Source organism: Leptopilina boulardi, unplaced genomic scaffold, assembly GCF_019393585.1.
Source record: "Leptopilina boulardi isolate dan_hultmark-lab unplaced genomic scaffold, ZJU_Lbou_2.1 LbouV2_162, whole genome shotgun sequence".
NCBI lineage: Eukaryota > Metazoa > Arthropoda > Insecta > Hymenoptera > Figitidae > Leptopilina > Leptopilina boulardi.
This window is the reverse complement of record NW_026137710.1, coordinates 275732-299377: the sequence shown is the minus strand read 5'-3', so window position 1 is coordinate 299377 and position 23646 is coordinate 275732. Positions and strand designations below refer to the sequence as shown.

At 29.5% G+C, this 23646-nt stretch overlaps 1 protein-coding gene across 17 annotated transcripts in view; it reads right to left on the bottom strand.

The window, feature by feature from the left end:
* The window catches only part of LOC127276984 (neuroligin-2), an 856047-nt gene that overhangs the window by 608451 nt on the left and 223950 nt on the right, over positions 1–23646 (bottom strand). For all 17 annotated transcript variants that reach the window (XR_007842293.1, XR_007842294.1, XM_051297757.1 and 14 more), the window contains one exon: positions 6503–6856. Coding sequence is in view for 15 of the 17 variants with exons in the window: in XM_051297757.1 (XP_051153714.1) it covers positions 6503–6856 (354 nt within the window). In the remaining 2 variants the exon portion in view is untranslated. The remainder of the gene's footprint in view (positions 1–6502; positions 6857–23646) is intronic.

Here is a 23646-nt window from a genome sequence, read left to right as displayed (position 1 = left end):
AATAACAAAAAAGGACACTCAATACTTCTTGTGGTGAAAATACCTCTTTTTAGCTTTTAAAAAAATAATTAAAAAAAATAAAAAGGACCGAACTTAAAAAAATTCGAAAAAAATTTTAATTTTCAAAAAAAGGGTCAAAATTTAAATTTTTTGAAATTTTTTTTGCAGCATTCGAAAAAGCAGGCAAAAACCTTTGGGAATCATATAGAACAAATTTTTTTTCTTCTTTCTGTTTAAAAGTTACAAGTCTTCAAAAATTCACTGTTTAAATTTTTAAAACAAGTTCAACCCCCTCCCTCTACGACAGTTTTTGAAAAAACCTAACAATACTTCGTGGTTAAATTACACACTCATAGGGCTAAACTATGTGCAAGTTACAGCCCGATCCGATCAACTTTTATTTCACTTAGTTCGCTACAGGAATTTTACCCCATATATATGTATTAAAGCATACATAGTACTCGTGAAGAGTACACTCCATGAGCGCGTGCCTTTTACATTGTACCATGTTTTTTGATATGTTACCGAAGTTTCCAACCAAAATAATAGTTTCCATAGCATTTCCACATATATCTACTACAAGAATATGGAGTTTTTAAAAATTCGATTTTCTTGAAAAAAGATGTGGTACTAACCCCTTAATATAACATATTGAATTTTTTATGCAGATATTCCGATTCATAACAAAATTATATTTAAGGGTTGTTTTTAGGGGTTGTTAAACAAGAAAAAATTTTAACAACTCGTTAGAGTATATTTCATTCAGATAATCTTTTTTTATCCTCTAGAATTCCAATACTTAGTATTCGAATACTAGCAAATGTGACGTCTGAAATAGAGAAATAACTACCAAAATAATATTTTTATTTTATTTGTGGCCGCTCGTTACAGGGAAGAAAGAGAATATTGATTTTTAATGACAAGGTTACAAGTTTATTTAGACAATCATTTAGAGTTATAAAATTGATATTTGAGAGAGAGTATCCTGAAGCAACTATTCTTACAATAAGGAAGTCAGCATTCCACTTAATCAAGGAATGTAAAGGTTACTACAAATTTTTATATGGAATAAGAAGGACTTAGATAAAAAGTTTTACGACTTACCTTAAAATTTTAGATGTAGAAACCAACTAAATGTTATTTATAAGGGTGACTCCCCTTTACATTCCATAGGTTTATGATAACACAAGTTCTTTTGTCTCAATAAAACAGGATATTAAAAAAATCCTACTTTAATATTTTCTGAATTCTAAGAAAAACCGATGTTAATATAAGAGGGATTATACAATTTGATTATCGAAAATTACAGAGGGATATTACAGATAAAATATTACAGATTTTACAGATATTACAGATTAAATTACAGATATTAAAAAAATCCTACTTTAATATTTTCTGAATTCTAAGAAAAACCGATGTTAATATAAGAGGGATTATACAATTTGATTATCGAAAATTACAGAGGGTCGGTTTTATGAGTTTATTACTCATTTCCTGTACACTTGTAGGGCTGCTCAAATGGGTATAAAACGTTCAATAGAAAATCTACGAGACCCTGACTGATTTTCTGATTTATTAAATAATATTGAAATACTTACAATTAACACTACGGAACCCAGACTCACCGATTTTGTTCGGCCAAAGATTTTTAGTTAGAATATGGAAAAATATTAGATACGTATTTTTTTATCATCCAAGCCTAAATTTTAAGGGTAGGAACCACCCTTTAAAGGTTGAATTTTACGGTATTTAGGACTTAAACTATTGTCCGCCTGTTTATTCAAGATAAAAGAATAATAATGTTTATAATCAAGAAATATGTAAGTTATTTCACAGGTTTCCAAAATAATTTTTCAAAACACTACCCCTTTAACCCCAAAACCACTACCTGAACGTCAAGAATTTTTAATTTTGTAATTATTCTTTGCAGTAGTTTATGGTTAATTTAAGGCTTTTAAGTAGCTCCAAATGAAATTTTTAAAAATGCACCCTTACACCCAAAAACCATCCCCTAAATATTTTAGTCATAAATTAAAATATTAAAAAACCACCCTTATCTCTTAACACATCTGTAAAATTTGAATTAAATTCTTAACACTTACGTTATTGTACAGATGACGGTCTAATTTGAGATCTTAAACGTCTGTAAAATTACTGTTAAATAACAACCCTCAACTCTAAAAAACATTTCATAAATATTAATCCCGTCGCAGTCTAGTAGAAAAATAATTTTTAGGCCCAAAACAATAAAAAAAATTTTCCAAAAATATATCATATCATTCTATTAAAAGTTTTTAGGGTCGCTGGATCGAAATTTGATGTCAGATTTAAAAAATTCAAAATGGCGAAAAAAAATTTAAAATTCATTCGGTTTATTCAAAATTCGATACTTGGGGGTTTTTGGGTCGCTGAATCCAAATATAATATCAAATTTTGACTCAGCGACCCTGAAAACCAAATTTTGAACGAATAGAATCAATTTTACATTGTTCGGCATATTGGGTCCGCCATTTTGAATTTTTTAAATCTGACCTCAAATTTCGATTCACCGACACCGATAAACTTAATATAACTATTGACAATCAAATGATGTTTAGTATTTTTTTTCTAATGTGAATATATATGTCCAAAATCACAAACGTGGCACGACTTTTTTAGACATATATATGGGACGTCGACTGTCAAACTGTCAAACATCTGTTACAAACAGATGTTTGTAAGTAAAGTATTCATAGGGTGGTTTTTGGTTTTAAGGGTGTATTTTCAAAAATGTCATTTAGAGCTTCATAAAAGAATCAGATTAACCATAGACTACTGTAGAGAAAAATTTCAAAAATTAAAAATTTATAATATTCAGGGGGTGGTTTTGGGGTTAAAGAGGTAGTTTTTTGAAAAATTATTCTGGAAACCTGTGAAATGACCTACATTAGCCCAAAATTTTTATGAAAGAAAATTATTATAAAATCAAGTTCAAATGTAACGGGGGTGGTTTTAAGGGTTGAGGGTGGTTTTTTGAAAATTCAATTTTAAGGTTATTAAGAGCCCTAAATTAAATGACTAATATTTTTTTATTACAAGCATTGTTATTCTATTATCTTGAATAAACAGGCGGGCAATAGTTTAAGTCCTAAATACCGCAAAATTCAACTTTCGAAGGGTGGTTTCTACCCTTAAAATTGATAAAACAAACGTATCTAATATTTTTTCATATTCTAACTGAAAATCCTTGACCGAACAAAATCGGTGAGGTCGGGTTCCGTAGTGTTACTTGTTAGTCAGTCAGACTAATGTCGCGACTATAGTAGGGGAAGGTCAGTACGGAAGGGCTACCTTTACGGTTAGGCCAGTTCTGCGTTTAAAGCTCTTTCACATTAGCGCCATCTACCTTCGCATGCAAATAATTACTAGCGATAATAATAAACTTTTCACGTCACTTTTAGCAAAGTCTCAGTGAAATGCGCAATTTGTACAAACGTGTTTTTTGTAAAAGTGCGCTAAAGATGAAAAGGAAAACTTGTTTGTGGTATCCGAAAAAGGTAATTTGAATAAAAGAAGAAGATGCAAACAATAAAGTAAGTTGACTAAGTTTCTTCGTTAGAGTGTTCTTTGAAATTGTGGTTCCGTATTCGACGTTTATCATGCGTTTTTTTATGTGTAATAAAAAAGTAAAACGACGTGATAGTGTTGGTTGGGCCAATAAATGTAGTGTTAGTTGGGCCACTTACAATTTCGCAATTATGATACGTCCTGACATCATAAATTCATTTTTCGATGTAGCGATGTGTCAAAAACATCATTTACCAGTGGGAAAAAAGACATATTTCGAGTCTACTGCAATAACGCATTAAAAACGTTTTGTGTTCTTAAAACGTTCATTAATTTAAATAAGATTTTTTTTTAAATTTGTACCCCGTCCCCTTTTGTGAGATTTTCGGGACCCCCCTCTTCCCTGTCTTGAGACGCTTTTAATACTTTATTTTAACATATATGAAACGTTTTAGGAACGTTTCTATTCATTTTTTCACTTTTCTTGAATTTTTACACCAACTTCGGGAAGAAAGAGAAAAACCAACCGCGGGAATTTTGAATTGCGCGAAAAACACTATTTTAACAAATATGCGGTGACGCCCTCAATTAGGGTAAAATTTATTGCAGGAAAATATTATACAGATTTAGGGATGAAAATAATAAAATTTTTCTTCTGTGGCGGGACATTTTTAATCATTTTCCTTCAGATAACATTGATTCTGTGCGGTGGCCCAACCGTGAAGCCCTCCTCCGACCGTAACGACAAAATTTATTTTTTAAAATGCCTATAACTTTTACACTTTTGGTCCAATCATTTTCTGGTGTTCATAAAAAATGTTCTACTTGAAAAAATCTTTCTAACTGTACGTGAGAAAATCCGAAATTCGGTTTAGAACGGAAGTTATGGACACAAGTCAAAACGTGGCCCAACCGTACTGATTCTCCCTTATTGATTTTATACAGAAAAGTTAAACAAGTAAGGGCCTTCGTTACAAAAATGCAGCTGCAATGTTTAACAACGTTTCTGCGAAGTGACACAAAGTTTCTATGACGTCAGGATTTTGACTTACGATGTTTCAAAAAATGCCAAAAACTATGTTTTTAGGAGGTTTCAATCTCATTTTTCGCAAAAACTTTATGTGATTGAGCATTTTGGACACCGGATTCATGTTCAGCGCAATATTTCCCTTTTCCGTCGCATTCATTATGACTAAAAAAAGTTAGAATTTGCAGGCCTGTGTTATTATTGATATATTAGTGATTTTCAAATAATTTAATTTATTGTTAAATAATAAAATCGCGACAGACTCAAGTAATTAAACTATTATTTCTAAAAAAATTTTGGTTATAAAATTATGTTTCATGTTTTTCAAAACAATGTTTTAGAACATTGTTCTAGAACTGTGCCTTGAGGGGGACTACATTTTTAATAACTAATTAGTTAAAATTTCTAGAGCTTAATACTTTTTGTTCTAGAACTGTTACTGAATTATTCTATAACCTTACACACTAGGATGTAACATTATAAAACAATTCCCTATTAACATAAGATATCTTGGGATATATTGATAATATCCCGCAGATATCCTAGGGATGTCCTATGGATATCAAAAGGATCTCTTAAGGATATCCAAAAAATCGGCGGTTTGGATATCCTTTGGATATTTCATGGATATCTGAGGATATCCACAGGATATCTTCTGGATATCTCTATAGACTTTCATGAATGTCCTCCAGATATCCCATAGATATCGTCAGGATATCCCACAGATATTTTCAGGATATTCTCAGTTATCTTCTGGATGTCAAGAAGATATTCTCAGGATACTGTTTTTAAAGTCATTATGAGACTACGAGTGAGAATATTCTGTGAATTAAATTTTATATAAATAAAATAAAATGCAACTTGTTTAATTTGAAAAATTATTAACTAATTTTTTTCTCATTCGTGATTCATTCCTTTATTCATATGCTTAATATTGTCAGAAAATAAATTGGCTTTAAACAATATAAATTCTTCCCCGCAAGTAACGAATAACTATCAATATTAATTATACATTAAGTGCATGAGTTTATTTAAGAACTTTGAAAAATGCGTTTCAAATCTTCATTTAAAATAAATTAGAAGCTCATAAGATTTTTGTTTTTATTATATTATTATTCATTATATTAGCTTAACAATTTTAACCTTTAAAAATATATGTTGAGATATTAAATATCCCGTGAATATTCTAAGAATATCCCACGGACATCCTGAGGATATCCCATGGATATCCTGCGATATAATATGCAATAAATATTTTGTGGATGTCTTAGGGATATCCTGTGGATATCCTATGGATGTCCTGTTGATGTCCCACAGACCGGCGGTTTGAATATCCCAAGATATCCTGGGGACCATTTTAGGATATCGACCATTGATATGAATATCCTATGGATATCCTTTTGTTATGAGGGATTGAAGTAATACATGTTCCTTTAGTAATTTTTACTTAAAATCGAATGGTGTTATTATTTTTTTGGAATTATACAATTTATTTATTGGGTTTAAACAAATTGTTTAAAAAAATTATTTTTTAAAAAATGTATAGCGTCAAATTTTATTAGTAGTACACTGAAAAAAAAGATAGCGTTGCGTCCCTTTAAAAGACACACAGTAGTCCTGAAAGCTGAATCGCGCTGCAAGACTCGAAAAAGTGACGCAACGCTATCTTTTTTTTCCAGTGTACTCATGCTAGGATTCCAACAGTTGTCTTTTTGATATCTGATTGTCTATGACTATGGACATTAATGTATTAATGCGCAACATTTTGAAACGCGTGTGATCCTAAGATCTCCCGGACGATCTATTATTAGAGAACGTTGGAATGAATTGAATATTGTGATATTACTGTCACATTCTGATAGTAATTCGTGCTGGGTGGATAATTTTCTTTCTTCCAAGTGCTTACGTAAATATATTCTGTAGTATTACCATTTATAACTGTAGGACTGATGGCAAGGAAGTTAACACAAGCTGCACCTGTTCCTTGTCCCATTAGAGTAACATTACCAGGATCTCCGCCAAATAAAAATATATTTTGTTGGATCCAGTGAAGTGCTGCTATTTGATCCATTAGTCCATAGTTAGCTACTCTAGCTCGAGTTTGTGGGGAAACATTAGTATTTAAAAATCCAAGAACTCCTAAGCGATAATTGATTGTCACAATCACTTGATCCATGTAGCTTGCCAAAACGCTACCATCGTATAAACTGCCACTACCCCACTCATAACTTTCTCCATGAATATACAATACTACAGGAAATCTATTACCACTATCAATTGTACCTGAAATAACGTTCAAACTAGTATTTTATTCATTTTAAATATATAGTATTTTTGAAGTGGATGGTTTTTGTGGTGGAAAAGGTTACAGATTTTTCAAAAATCTACTGGCTTTTTTTTAGTTATTCATGATAGAATTAAATCTTACAAATAAATTTTTACTTATCCAAAACAGATATGGTAGAAACCGGTGACTAACCAAAACCCTTTAATTCAAGTTATTCTACACATAATTTCTGAAAAAAGTGAATTGTCTTTCGTCCCTGGATACATTGAATGATGTGTGCATGGTTTCTGAGGAACGTAATGTCGGATCAAATTTAAAAAAATGGATTTTTTAAAAATTTTGTTTCTAGAGGTTTGACATTTTGAATTTTTAAAAAATGACTTTAGATTAGTAATCTGCGGTATCTAAAACCCCTGGATACAAAATTTTAAGAAAATCTATTAATTTTTTAAAAGTTTACTCTCCATACTGAAATTGTTGTGCGCACGGGATAAAATGTCCCAACAATTTTCTAATATTGACACAATTTTACAACATAATCTTTAGGGTCTTAGCTTTAATTTGCATTTTTGAAACTTAAAAAATGTTTTGTCGTTCCTGAAATATGTTAAAAAAGGTCCAAGCATGTTTTCCTACAACTCAGCCGTCAACCATCACTTTTCGCCGCCTCGTTGCTGGGTTGTAGAAAAACATTCTTGAACATTTTTTAACATATTTCAGGAACTACAAAACATTTTTGCAGTTTCAACAAAGCAAATTAAAGCTAAAAACTTAAAGATTGGGTTAAAAATTTAAAAAGTAAAAAATGTTTTGTAGTTCCTAAAATATTTTAAAAATGTTCAAGAATGTTTTTCTACTACCCAGCAGCGAGGCGGCGAAAAGTGATGTTGTAGGAAAACATGCTCGGACCTTTTTTAACATATTTCAGGAACCATAAAACATTTTTAAAGTTTCAAAAATGCAAATTAAAGCTAAGACCCTAAATATTCTGTTGTAAAATTCTCAAATTTTTCCATGCATTATTCTAGATTATGCCGGGAGTCAAAAAACATTAGTACGAAAGTAGAAAATTGCGTAATTTTTTCTTAAAATCTTTTCGGTGTAATAAATACAAAAAATCGGACAAGTGCGAGTTACACTCGCACTGAAATCGAGGGTTCCGTACTCGAAGCGAACTTATTTAATATAAAAACAAATGTTTAAAAAATATGTGTTGTATGTTAAATAATATATGTGATACAAAAAGGAACAATTTTTAAAAAAAAATTTAAGAAAATTGATCCTCCTTTTGTATAAAAACAAAAAAAATTTTTAAATATGTGTTGTATTTCAAATAATATAAGTGATACAAAAAGAACAATTTTGTAAAATTTAAGAAAATTGTTCCTCTTCGTATAACTTATATTGTTTGAAATACAACACATATTTAAAAATTTTTTTTGTTTTTATACCAAAGGAGGAACAATTTTCTCAAATTTTTTTTAAAAATTCTTTCTTTTTGTATCACATATATTATTTAACATACAACACATATTTTTTAAACATTTGTTTTTATATTAAATAAGTTCGCTTCGAGTACGGAACCCTCGATTTCAGTGCGAGTGTAACTCGCACTTGTCCGATTTTTTTCGTTTTTTGCGGAAAAATACTAGGGAGAATTAATCATTTTTTTCAAAATTTTTGATTTTTCCTTGACAACGCTATGTAAATTGATCCGAATCAAGTTCGCTATATTTTTCCTGTAATTTTCACGTAAAAATACGTAAGTGTACTAAATTTGAGCTCTTTATGTCAAAAAATGTGGCTGCTAGGGGGGGGGGGGGGTACATAGTCATTTTTAGGTATTTTTTGTAAAAATTCATGGTTTTTTCTTGACAACGCTATGATAATCAACTCCAATCATGCTCGCTATATTTTTTTTGTAATCTACACGTAAAAATACGTTTAAATATATAAATTTAAATCCCTTTAAATAAAATTTTGTTCGTTTTTTGGTGGAAAAATACATTTTTTTCCTAAAATTGTCATTTTTTCTTGAAAAACTTGATAAAAAGTTAATCATCAACTCTAATCGTTATTGCTTTTTTTTCCCGTAAAAATACATTTGTATACTCAATATGAACTGTCTGGGTTGCATATTGTGTGCGCTTGGGAGAAAAAATCAATTTTTTTCGAAATTTTGGATTTTTCCTTGACAACGCTATGTAAATTGATGTGAATCAAGTTCGATATATTTTTCCTGTAATTTTCACGTTAAAATACGTAAGTGTGCCAAATTTGAGCTTTTTATGTCAAAAGATGTGGCTGCTAGAGGGGGGGTACATAGTCATTTTTAGGCATTTTTCGTAAAAATTCATGGTTTTTCCTTGACAACGCTATGATAATCAATTCCTATCAGGTTCATTATATTTTACCTGTAATCTACACGCGAAAATACATATGTGTACCAAATTTCAGCTTTCCAGATAAATTCGTGTGGCCGCTAGGGGGAGGGTACACGATTTCAAAAAAACCGATATTAATAGGGTTCCGAACCGAGTACGGAACCATATAAAAAAGAAAAAAAATTTCTTGATATACATTGAGAAGCAGAATTTTATCAGCTTTCCAACCATCTAAGTAAGAAGTCTCTATCTTTTTTCTAACTTAAAATATCTTGCGTTAAAGTCAGCACCAAATTTCTGCTCCTCGCACGTCAGCCGTACCGACAATTTCCGACGGTAGTTTACATATAAAACTATGAAGGCTGAGAAATACAAGAAGTAGTAATAAAACAGTAACTCAATTTTTAATTACGACGTATTTAATAATTATTTCTTATATTGCAAATTAAATGCAGAAAATTATTTAAACAATTTTTTATAAACAAATTAGGATATATAAATTTTTTCGAAATACATTTATTACGTTATTCTTTACGTATTATTACCAGAAAACATATATTACACTTATGTTTTAATAATTCTTATGGCATTAAAAAATAAGATATACTTATATCTTACTTCTTAATGTGTCTTCATTAAATATTAAGTTATTTTTTTATTATTACTCCATGTACCTATACCTCAACCTTTATAGTTTTCATGTAATTCTGACGTGATAAGCCATTTTGGACGTCAATTTCGGATTCTACGTTAAAAATCTATAAGAATCAACTCCCCCTTTTTTTGTTACAGACTTAAGCAAGATTTTACAGGCCTATGTAATTGTTCTATTAATTCTTAAGAACACTGTTCTAGAACCCTTGTTCCATAAAGGACATGTAACAGTCCTATAACCAAGGAGTAACCTTGTTCTAGAAAAATTTTCCTAATATGTTAAAAAACTGTTCCATTCTTTTTTGTTCCAGAACTCTTGTAAAACATTTTGTTCTATAAGTGTTCTAAAACATGTAAGTCGCAAACGTTCCAGAAATTTTGTTAAATTTCTGTTCTAGAAGTATGCTAAAAGAATATTTTATACAGTTCTTGAAAAGATTTTTTATCTTATTCTAAAAAATATCAAGAACCCTGTTCTAGAATAAGTACATTGTGTCAAAACTATAATTGTTCTGTAACATGTCAGTCACAATAGTATCATTAAATGTTTGTTCCATTCTGTAGTAAATTATAGAAATATTTTGTAAATTTTTAGCTAATGCAGTAAATTATTTTTAATCTTGAATATTTTATAACATGAAATATTAATAACACCGGCACAAAAAAAATTTCGATTGCCCAGGACTGCCATGTAGTAGGTTCTCTTCCTTAAGATGTATCTAAAGAGAAGAACGTAGTGCGACCATAAAGTTAGTTCGAATTTTCCTTTTCAGGCATGGTGGAGGGTGGTGAATCTTGAGAAATTGATTTCCATGGATATTATATAATTTCTATATCTAAAACTGAATTTTTGCTTCTTCTCAATGTTGTTTTGGATTTAGTGACTTTAATAACATAAATATTGAATATATAAAAAATTCAAAGTGGCGGATATAAAATGGTATATTATTTCAAAAAAATTTTCGAATATCTTTGAAACTTGCTACTCGGGGGTTTTTAAGGTCGCTGATTACAAATATAATGTCAGTTTAAAAAATTCAAAATTGCGGATCCAATATGATGGGCAAAAAATTTTAAAATGAATGAAATCGATTGAAACTTGTTACTCTGTGGGGGGTTTTTGAGGTCGCTGAATACGAATCTGATGTTAGATTTAAAAAATAAAAAGTGGCGTATCCAATACAGTTAACGATGAAATTGTTTTTAGATTTTTTTGGTTCTTGTTATTTCCTTGAGTTGCTAATTTGAAATCTAAATTGTTCATAATCCAGAAATGGTTTGCTATTAATGTTTTACTAGAATTTAATCGCATTTCTTTGATAATACAATCTCAAGTAATTTTTGACCTGTAAAAAATTAGTTTTCGTGTTTATTTATTTTCTTTTATCGTACTAGCGCAGTCGACGGCCGCAAGCGGCCGTCTCCTTTACTATTATCTGCCTCTTCTCAATGAAAATTTCTGTTTCAAATTTTCTGCCAATCCTTTTTTAAAATCTTCAGCTAATTTTCTTTTAAATTTTCTGTTACTTTTTTCCCAAATTTTCTACATGTTTCTACCACCTGTTTTAAATCTTTAGGTTAGTTCCACAATAGGCAAAATTGTATCGTCTTGCAGAAGATTTTTATGCCAAAACGATGCGCGAGAATGTTTTTTCTATTGTTGCTAATCTTTTTGTTTTGAAAATCGTTTTCAGGACGATACGATTTTGTCTATTATGAAACCAACCTAAGTAAACTTCTTTTTAAAATTGGCAGTAAATTCCCATTCAAAATGTCACTCAATTATAAAAATGAAATTACGTCTATTGGCGTAACTGAAACTGTTAATTTTAAAATGTCATAACTTTTTTTAAAAAATCGTACAATAATTTTGAAAAATAGGTTTTAAAGCTAAAGAGTTGTACTATGCGACTTTTTCGTCGAAAATTGAAAAAAAAAATTTCTATCCCAAAAAAAATTATCAAAAATGGCTAAAATGGCCAATTTTTTACCTTTTAGGCTACATTTACTAAAAATCCTGACGTGATGGGGCATTTTGAAGGTCAGATTCGTTTTTAGCACATAAAAAACTACAAGAAACAAGTACAGCCATTCTAGAAACTCACCCTCGCAGGACTGTGTAATAAATGTTAATATTCAAAAGTTTTATAATTTTAGTTCCATTCAATAAACCTACATGATGTGTTGTAAATCGATTTAACCCAATGGTGCTGGCACCAAAAATTTTCTTCTTGTTTTTTATTCTCCAGTACATATAACCACATGGTGATTGTTCAAACCGGGCTGGTAAAGTGGGGGACACAACTTCACCTTTCAGGACAGTATTTAAAAGGTCATCGACCATCTTACGAACCCTTAACCGAAAGCTGTTTTGACAAATCAAATTTCAGGTAGAAACCTTCGAGAACCCTAATTATCAAAGTAAAGATATATATGTATATATAATCTAATAATAATGAGAAAATTCAAGTACTAAGAAAATGTGAATGAATGAAGGAATGAATACAAAGATTATTATTCTATAAATAATTACTCTGTTCGTCAATCAGTGAGTTATGCACCATTTTAGGTAATCACTCTTTTCAGTTGATTGAAAAAACCGAATTTGACATAAAACCGAATTCTTCACATTTTGCTGCCGAATCATTTCCCTTGTGAATGAGAAAATAGTTGTTGCATCATTATTGCATAAACATTTACTTCTTAATTTTTTGTCTTAGTGATTAGAAAAAAATTATTATACGTGAATATCAATGTTTTAATCACGATTTTTTAAATATCTTCTTAGAAAAGAGTAAGGGAAATAGAACAGCAGGTGAAGGAGAATTCGGATATTGCGAATGCTGAATTACTATTAAAAGACAAGGTAAGAATTTTATATTTCCATTTAGAAGCCATTATTAAATTGCAACACCGGCATATTGGGGATATCTCTGTAATGTTATATGAATATCAACTGTACTGTAATATATTATCCTAAGGACATCCAAAAGGTATCTAATACAAAAATACAACGGATATCTATGAAACGTCCAGGAGGGATATTCCACATCTCAGAGACTTTTCTTAAATATTTTTTTTATTACAAAATTTACTTTATTTACTTCAAACTTTTTATACCTAAAAGAAGGGGATTTAAACAAGATCGTTTTAGTTTAATTTTTTATTTCTAGAATAAAGAATGTCAAGGAGTTAAAATTCGTGTGATAGAATGGACTGAGCTGAGAATATTTAAAGACAAGTGCGCGCAAGTAATATCGACACATAATTTTTCTTTGCTTATCAACCTATGTTGTTAAATTTGGATTTTTTAAATACAGTTTTCAGAAGTTTTTATGTACTTTTCAATACCACAAACAGTCTAAAAGTTACAATGTCACCAAAACATCATTATTTCAATCAGCTCTTTACTTTTTATAATTTTTTTTAAAGAATGTAATATTTTAGAAATTTGTAAATCTTTTAGAACAATAATTTAGCAACATTTTAAACCTATTCACAGACTATTATTTTTATTTGGAACATTGTGTATTCAATCCAGTTTTTAAAAAGATGTAGAATCATAAAATAGCCTTAATATCTGTGCAGTGTCTTAAATTTTGATTCAATATTTCATGTTTGTTTAAAAATAGTTTTATTCTTCATTTAATTGTAAACAATTTTTATATCAAGTTTTCGAGTTTTAAATATTCCTGGTTTTATTAATTTTTAACATTTAAATTTAAAAATTAGAGAATTGCTCGGTTTCAAAGCAATTGTTTAATATTCATAATTTTATTAAAAACAAAAAACAAAACTACTATAATTTACCACTTTTGAATTATGTCATCTCTTCCACGGCCGATAAAACAATTGGGTGAGCTCATTTCGCAAATCCGACACCCTCTAAAAGGATCAGCTTTGATAGGCTGTATCTCTAAACCTATTAAAAAACCTATCTAAAAAATACATTTTTTTTCAAATTGTCAATTTGGTCAGCTTCAACATCCCTGTGGATCACTTAAAAAAATTATTTACGGTAATTATCGAAAAACTAAAAAACAGATGATTTTTGCTAAATTCATGAAAAAACCTTTTTTTCGAAAGTCATACTTATCTCATTCAATTTTTAAGCTGAAAGGATAATTTTTTTTATTACTCAGAACTCGATGGACTTTTTTTTAACATTCATGTTTTTACGCTAAAATGTACTGGAACATGAGAATAATAAAACAATAAGACAGTTCGGTTGTCAAAGTACTACTACTACATGATGGTGGACCCTATTGAAAAACCCTGTACAAGATCTTGCACAAAAAAATGTACATGTTCAGCAGCTGAACTTGTACCTGTTCTGGTAAGAACATCTACATGATCTTGTACAATTTCGGCACCAGAATTTGAAGCAAATTCTTGTATGAAAACTTGTACAAGATTTTTTACAAGTAAATATATTTAATATATGTATACAAGAAAATGTACATGTTCTTGTACAAGTTGATTTAAAAAAAATTTTTTTTTAATAATTTGAGATTTTAATAATTTAGAATCATTAAAACCTTTTACTTATGCATGTCAAAAATTATTGCGCAGCTGTAAAGTCCTAAGACATTTTTTAAAAAATGACAAATTTTTTAATTAGAGATATCTCAAAAAATTTTGAAAAAATGTTTGTGGGCTTTCATTCTGTGCAAATAAAGGAACATATTTACAAGGTTTCAATAAAATTGTTCCAATCATCAAAAATTCTTGTGTTCACATCCCATCGAATTGCTCAATTTCAATATTATTATTAAAATTTTTATTGTTTCCATTATATAATTGTAAAAAGTTAGACTGTTGTTGTTGTTCTTGTATTTAATGAACTTGTTCACTGGGAATTAAAACCATTTTCTTTGCATGTTCCATATTAGAATTCACTGAGAAAAAACAAATTAGAGGTGAGAGGGGTTTTCTTGCAATTCTTGTCTTCAAACGGTTGCTTCTATACTAATCATTATTTTAAAAAAGGTTAGAGATTATACTACCAATAATAGGTGCAAGTAAAAGCGGTTGAAATTCTTCACCTTTTTGAACAATGTAACGTTTCTTTTGTTTCCAACTTCCACTAGAATTTGCCAATATTCTTAAATCTTTCCTGAATTTTTTTAATTTACGTTTTTCACATTTTTTTAAAGAAATATTACTATCGAAAACATTAAGAACACATTCGCAAATACACTTGATTAGATTATTATTCATTTCTCAAAATTTATTTCATCAAGGACATGGGCAAAGAGATATTTCACTTAATGCAAATTATATTATTGTTTTTAAAAATCCACGTGATCAAGGTCAGTTTCAACATCTTGCTCGACAAATTAATCCTGAAAATCCTGAAAATCTTCAAGAAGCCTATCGAGATGCAACTGCCAAACCTCATGGTTATCTTCATTTATATTTAAAACAATCAACGCCTGATAATTGTCGTTTTCGTACTGTTATTTTTCCTACAGATGGTTTTTCTCAGATTTATGTACCAACAAAAAATATAAAAAGAGGTACATCAATAGATCAAGTACCAGTTGTGCGATTATAGTAACGATAAATAGAGTTCTTTGTAAACATATTAGTAAACAAAATGCTGCCGTTTTGCATGCATTATATCATCTCAATTCCAATCAACGTCGAGAAATTTTATTCACTGCGGATAATAATCTAATCAAGTGTATTTGCGAATGTGTTCTTAATGTTTTCACTGGTAATATTTCTTTAAAAAAATGTGAAAAACGTAAATTAAAAAAACACAGGAAACATTTAAAAAAATTGTCAAATTCTAGTCGAAGTTGGAAACAAAAGAAACGTTACATTGTTCAAAAAGGAAGAGGATTTCTACCGCTTTTACTTGCACCTACTATTGGTAGTATAATCACTAACCTTTTTTCAAATAATATTTAGTATAGAAGCAACCGTTTGAAGACAAGAATTGCAAGAAAACTCCTCTCACCTCTCATTTGTTTTTTCTCATTGAATTCCAATATGGAATATGCAAAGAAAATGGTTTTAATTCCCAGCGAACAAGTTCATCAAATACAAGAACAACAACAACAGTCTAAGTTTTTACAATTAAATAATGGAAACAATAAAAATTTTAATAATAATAATGAAATTGAGCAATTCTATTGGGTGTGATCACAAGAATTTTTGATGATTGGAGCAATTTTATTGAAACCTTGTGAATATGTTACTTTATCTGTACAGAATGAAAGCCCACAAACAATTTTTCAAAATTTTTTGAGATATCTCTAATTAAAAATTTGTCATTTTTTAAAAAAACTATTTAAATTTTTTCTTGTTATCCAAATGAGATAAATTTTTTTCAAATTTCTCAAAAGAAGGTGCTATTTTAAGAAAAAAATAGTTCATAAAAAACAATTTTTTTTGCCCGAATAAAAATCAAAAAAAAATTTGATTATTAAAAAAGACCACTAATTTTCCGTATCAAATTCGTAATCGCTATGAAATTCTGCGTTTAGACATGTTGTATAAGTGCCTAAAATATTTATCCCAATGTCCAGGATTGGGCCCAACATTTTTTGACAAACAAATAAATAAATTTTAAAAAATCCTAATTTGGGGGTCTATGGGTGACAGGATTAGAAATTCGAAGTTAATTTTTAAATCGGGCACAGAGCCCAATATATGATTTTACAGCCCAATTTGAGGCCACAGTAAAGAAATTAGTTTTCTGAAATAGAACCCAATAACTTCCAGCATCCATTTCGTAATCGTTATGAAATTCTGGGTTAAGACTTGTAGTACAAATGCCAAAAATATTGGACCAAATGTCTGTGATTGGGCTCAATATTTTTGGATATTATACCCCAAGTCTAAGCTCAGAATTTTATAACGATTAGGAAATGGATGGAAACAAATTTTTTTACTGTGGGTCTCACATTGGGCCCCCAAAGATAAGATTTTTTAAAATTTATTTATTTGTTTGTCTTTTTTTGAGAAATTTAAAAAAAAATTGATCTCATTTGGATAACAAGAAAAAAAGTTACATGTTTTCTTTTTAAAAAATGACATAAATTTTTAATTAGAGATGAGTAAAAATTTGTGAAGTGTGGCGACATTTTTTTAGAGGTCGAAATTTTTTTATCAAATATACATTTTTCTATTCAAAACAATAAATAAAAAATACAACTTGAACAGTTTTGCGAAATTTTTATATTTATACAAGTTATTGTTATAAACATTTTTTGCATGAATTTACAAAAACTTGTTTTTCTATTAATCTAATTAATAAAACTTTCTGATTTTTGGTATACTTACTTAAAAGTAAAGCTGCTTTCGATTGATGTTAATTATTTGAAAAAATTAATTAATTTGTTAAAAATATAAACAATTTAATTAAACAAATAAAAATAATATTAACTTCTCAATCGATTTTTTAGTTCTTTTTTGTTGCATATTACTCGTAATTTAATCTAGAATCATTTGCAAAAAGAAAAACTTGGTAACTTATATTCGGTTAATAGTAATTAAAAATTTTATCCCAGCGTGCAACAAAATATCTTGCGTGAACGACCGCCGCGGAGCCATTTGAAATGTTTAAATAAACGAACATCGCAACATGTCCTAACCCTTTTTCATACATTGTCATAAATTTTGTCGAAAAGTATGGTTAAAAATGCCACAAACAAATCGCTGTTGAAATCCTTTAGGCAAAAATGGGTTTAGTAACAGAAAACTGGATCGTAAAGTTTAAAAATTTCATGGCATTCTATTAACAACTTTGTGATCTTTGTTATTGTTATTTAAAATTAATATCTCCTGCTTTAAATAATGTTTATTTTTTTCGATTTGTAATTCTTTATAAATATAAACAATTTAATTTAGTAATTTAATGAAAAAAAATAATCTTTAAATTTTTACCTATTTCCAAGATTTTTTTGTTGCATATTACTCCTTTTTTTAAATCTGAGATGATTTTAAAAAAACTTGATTATTTACATTTATAGTTCAAATAAATAAAGATTTTCTTTTATAGTCCACATTATGAGGATTTTTTGTAACAATGCGCCACTGTAATTTCTACTGAATTATATTCAAATTTAATAAATAGGTTTAAATATTTTTTTATTTGAACACACATTGTTAACATTAAATTCTAATATAAACATTTAATAAATTAAACATAAAATAGCATTAATCATTATTTACAAGCATAAACCATTATTTACGTTAAATTCCCAATAAAATGGGTAAATCATCTTCGTTTCCTTTTAGAATTAACTCTCACTTTAAAAACTTTTTCGTATACTGATACATTTGATTTAGAAAATGTTTTACATTCGATTTTATCCCCGCCGACTGGAATGTAACAATGATATTTTCTCGTATCAGTTATAGTTTTCGCCATTTCATACCGATCTTCAATGGATTCATTGTGTCTTGTGTGCTCTTCTATCGTAGAAAAATCAAATTGAATTTTTTTGAAAAAAGCTTTTGCCCAATCGTAAAGAAGTTTTGGCGAAGTGATTCGTTTATTTTGTAAACTGGACTTATATGCGTTCCTTTTAACGGTTCATCCAATCCCGTCGCAGGCTCCTTTAACATGTGAAGTGGCAAAAAAATTCCATTGCGCGTCAACTCCAAAATCTTCTTTATGTTTTGTTAAATTTATCAAGTTAAATTTGTTTTTGTACTGACTACCAGCACCGTCCGAAAAATATGTTACTTTTCTCACATTTCTTGAACCGAATTTATTTTTCAAATGATCCATTAATTTACAATTGAAGTAATGTACTGAATTCGCATCGTGTTGCAAATGTTCGGAAATAATTACATAATGCAAATGTTCAATCTTGTTATTTCGTTTGAAATAAACAACGTAAGGGTGTAACGTTGCTTGAACATTAGACCAGTGCTGGGACTGGATAGCGTCTTGTGTTTGGCAAGTATAATTTTCAGCAAAGTCCAAAGTAATAACAAATTCTCCTTGGCTAATTAAATTTTTCATTTCATTGAAATAATCAGCCTGGGCTACAGCTATAAAATCATGCTTCATAACTGTTGGTAACCCATCGATAATAAGTTTCAAAAACTTTTCCCGTGGTAAACTATTTAATTCGCGCTCGCACCTGTCGAAAAAAGTAAAATTTTAAAAACACAATTATTGCATAAATTAAATGTGAAAATTATTCAATTGTGCCTTTTCTTATTCGATTTGATTCTCGAATTTTTCTATTCTTGCCTTCCGCGCGTATTTGTTTGTGTAATAAGTAGGAAAGTCTGGAAAATTGAGAATCGAAAAAGAGAAGACATTATTGAACAGTATAATACCTATCAACATTAGTCCATTGCTCAAATTGAATTTGGGATACTCCATTACTTTCAAGCAAAAGTTTCAACTTATTAAAAACAACTTTGATTCCAGGACAGCTCTTACAAGTGGAAAAATAACAATCCGGACCAGCATTTTGGCAAATCATGTCTTTGAAAATATCACGATATTTAGTGTCGAAGTTTACTCCTTTCTTTCTTAATTCTTTTTTAATTGCATCAAATTGAAATCTCATATTTTCATGTATTTTGCACACACAAACATTATGCGTTCCAGATTTCCCTGCTATAATGCATTCACGAGGTCGGAGTCGAGAAAATGTAGATAACGATATTTTAATTTCCGGAAATTTTTTAAAAAATTTTTCATGCAATTCATTTAGGTTAAATAGAAGTAATCTTTTTTGTTCCGTTCGACGTTGGCCGTTTTTTACAACGGAAATACAATCTTTTTTGCCTGGCATGATGCGACTGTTTTCTTCAGAAAAATAGAATTCTTCAACTTTTTCCACAATATTAGCTTCTAGTCGACGACCATTCTTTGGTTCAGGATAAGCCCCATATCCATTACTGATATGTAATTTTTTAGCTCTTGATGCCATTCTGCGAGATACATCAAGTTCTCTTGCCATTCGTCGAATACTCCATTCAAGAGTCACCGTTGTTAAAAGAGAAATTTTACCACTTCGAGAATTTTCATTAAATAAAGCTGTTTTCAGATCCTCAATCCAACTTTCATTTACAGCATTGTTTCCATTAGAATTTTCTACAGGAAGAAAAAGCCCAGACCGCAGTTTTTTAAGTGGAGGTTGTCCAACTAGAATGAGAAATTCATTCACTTCTTTCAGTTTTTTATTTCGATATTCAATATTTTCATAATCTGGATCACGTTGAACATTATCAGGAACTTCGTCTTCACTATCACTAGCTTCATCATGTAATATTTTTTCTGTATCATATTTAATTAATTCACATTTTTCATATGGAAATCGGTATACTTGCGTTTTGCATGATTTGCAAATAAATTTTCCTATTAAATTATCAAAATTTTCGTTCCAATTTTCTGTTACTTTTACTAAAATTTTATAAACACTCTTATGCCCATTTTTGCCTAAAGGATTGCAACATCGATTTATTTGTGGCATTTTGAATCATACTTTTCGACAAAATTTATGACAATGTATGAAAAAGGGTTTGTCATAACCTTGTCTAATCACCTTCCTTATATTTAGCTTTCTTTCTACCATGTAATACTCTGTAAAGAATAGTATTTCTTTCTAAATCTTAAAAATTATTCGCGTAGAATCAAATTAAAATTTACATAGTATATCATATAGATATACACTACCGTCCGAAATTGTGCGAACTCTGCTTTTTCAACAACTATAAAACTGTTCAAATCTTCAAAAATATTAAAACTAAAATTTTTTTCTCTTTATTTTATTAAAGTGAATAAAATTCTGAAAGAAATGACACCTTGACAAAGAGAATATGTTAATTTTTCAATTAGATATCTAAGAAAAACCCAATTTTCAATGTTTTTACTATTTTTTTTATTTCTCTGGCAAAAATTAATATTTTTAAACGTTCTTAGGCTCATTGAAATCGTATTTTGTTATGCAATTCAAATTATATAAAACAATTCATGTACACATTCTTCCCTAGCGTATGCAAACCGTGAAAGTTGGCTCATAAAATGTCAAAAAATTGTGATTAATATTTATATGACAAAAAATGATCAGTAAAATGTATAAATCTTAAATTTACTTACATAAATCAGAGAAGTTTAGAATGATATATTTACTTGATTTTTAAACATTATATTTTATTGTAGAATTAAATTTAAATTTTTTGACATTTTAGGAGCCAACTTTCACGGTTTGCATACGCTAGGGGAGAATGTGTACATGAATTGTTTTATATAATTTGAATTGCATAACAAAATACGATTTCAATGAGCCTAAGAACGTTTAAAAATATTAATTTTTGCCAGAGAAATAAAAAAAATAGTAAAAACATTGAAAATTGGGTTTTTCTTAGATATCTAATTGAAAAATTAACATATTCTCTTTGTCAAGGTGTCATTTCTTTCAGAATTTTATTAACTTTAATAAAATAAAGAGAAAAAAATTTTAGTTTTAATATTTTTGAAGATTTGAACAGTTTTATAGTTGTTGAAAAAGCAGAGTTCGCACAATTTCGGACGGTAGTGTATATCTATATGATATACTATGTAAATTTTAATTTGATTCTACGCGAATACGTATCAGTAGAGAAAGGGGACCCTTTGCGAACTGAAGAAATATTTATAATAAAACGAGTTTTTCATGAACGACTTCATTCACTGGTTGTTTACGAATTGAAAGATTTATCAAATGAGATTATAGACGGATTGTTTTATGAACGAGAATTATCAATTTTAAAAAAATAGTATCTTCTGACTGATACTGAGTTTATGGTTGAAAAAATAATTTGTGGAAAAGGTACAGGTAGAAACAGGCAAGTACTTGTCAAGTGGAAAGGTTATCCTAATAAATATAATTTTTGGATTCCAGAGTCTGATTTAAAAAAACTTATAATGGATACAAAATAATGATACAGATGGAAGAAAACGCAGCAAAGAAGATTATTATTTTGATGATGGAAAACAGTTACTTGAAAAATATCCAATGTCAATAAAATACTTTTATGCTTCACTAAATAAAGATGATAACAATAGTGATAACTATGATTACGACAATGATAATAAAGATTCAACTGAGATGATGACAAATTCAATTTATGAAATTGAATTTAATAAAACAAAGCAAGCATCCACCGTATGGTGGTTAAAACCTGAGAATGTTGATTTTATACGTCCAGGAATTTACAAAAAAGTTAAAGATTTAGTTACAACAGTTAATCAAACGCCAATGATTTGTAATCATGTCAGCTTAACTTTTAAAGATGAAGAAGACTCGTATGTTAGAGTTCAACAAGAATGTAACGAAAATTGTGAAATGTCGGGACAAAATTTTCTATCAATTAACGTAAAAGTCTCCAAAATTCTTGGATTTGCTCCTGAACAATTAATAGCTGTAAACAATGTGTATTTCGCCAATGATCCTGCTAGTATAGCAAGAGGACTATCTGAAAAAATATTTTATATTGTGACATTTGTGAACTTCGACTTACCGGTGACGTTCAATCACCACTCTTGAGAATTATACCTATTGAAAGTAAAAATTATGTATTTGCCTCAACTCAACTTATACAACTTTCATCACCAAATTATATACCTCTTCTTCGAATTCAATTTCGACCTATAGAAATTGATATAAGGGACCATGTAGGGCATTTAATACCATTTGAGTTTGGTACGTACACTACATTTTAAAAAAATTTGATTAATAGTATTAAAAATGTCTTATTATCAAGATTATTATACATCACAAGTCGGTGGGGGTGGTATATCAAACATTTATGTTGGTTATACTATATCAAAGAGGTCATGGAATTGGGAGTTGTCTCAGTGGTCTTTTTCGACGTGTTTTACCAATATTTGCCAGAGGTGCAAGGACAGTAGGTAGAGAGGCTTTGCATGCAGGTATTAACACATTAGATGATGTTGAAAATAATGTACCTTTCAAAGAAGCGATGAAAATACGTTTTAATGAAAGTCGAGAGAACTTGAAGAGAAAAGCAACTGAAAATTTCAAAGTTTAATAAATGGCACAGGTTATAAGATTGCGGAAAAAAATTTAAGAGCTCAATTGCATGGTGTACTTCCAACACTAAGTGTCAAACGTAAGAAAAGGAAAACTACAAGAAGAATAAAAAAGAAACCTCTCAAGACAATTGGAAAAAAGAAAAGAAATACAAAGAAAAAAAGAACAAAAAGGATATCTATTAATAATAAACAAGTAAAAAGAAAGAAAAAGAGTGGAAAAACAAAAAAGCAAAAAAAATAAAAATTTCTTAGATATTTTTGGAAATAAATAAATAATCATGTCTATTCTTTATTCTCACTCTTGTGAGTGTTTGAAAACGGAACTTGACTAGTTTTCTTTGCCACACATTCTACTTTCACCAGTATATACGTCATCATCGCCCCCATTTCCACCTCCACCCTCCCTGCAGCTAACAATTCCCGCTAGACATTGGCCCCGCTCCCCCTCTACATCACCGCTCCACGGACTGTCTGGCGGGCCATACGCACCCTATACTACTGACATCCTATCCGTATCCGAAAATTTAGATATCTCATTGATGCCCTCAGGACTTCAATGGATATCTCTGAGACATCCTATGAATGTAACTTTCCGGTTATCCACAGGACATCCGTAGGATATGTTAAATACCCGGATGCTGTAAAGGGAGTACATTGGTCACAGTCTGGATCACGCTGCCGTTATAATGGAGCAGTTTGCTTTTTTTACTTATTTGGCATCGTATGAAGTCTT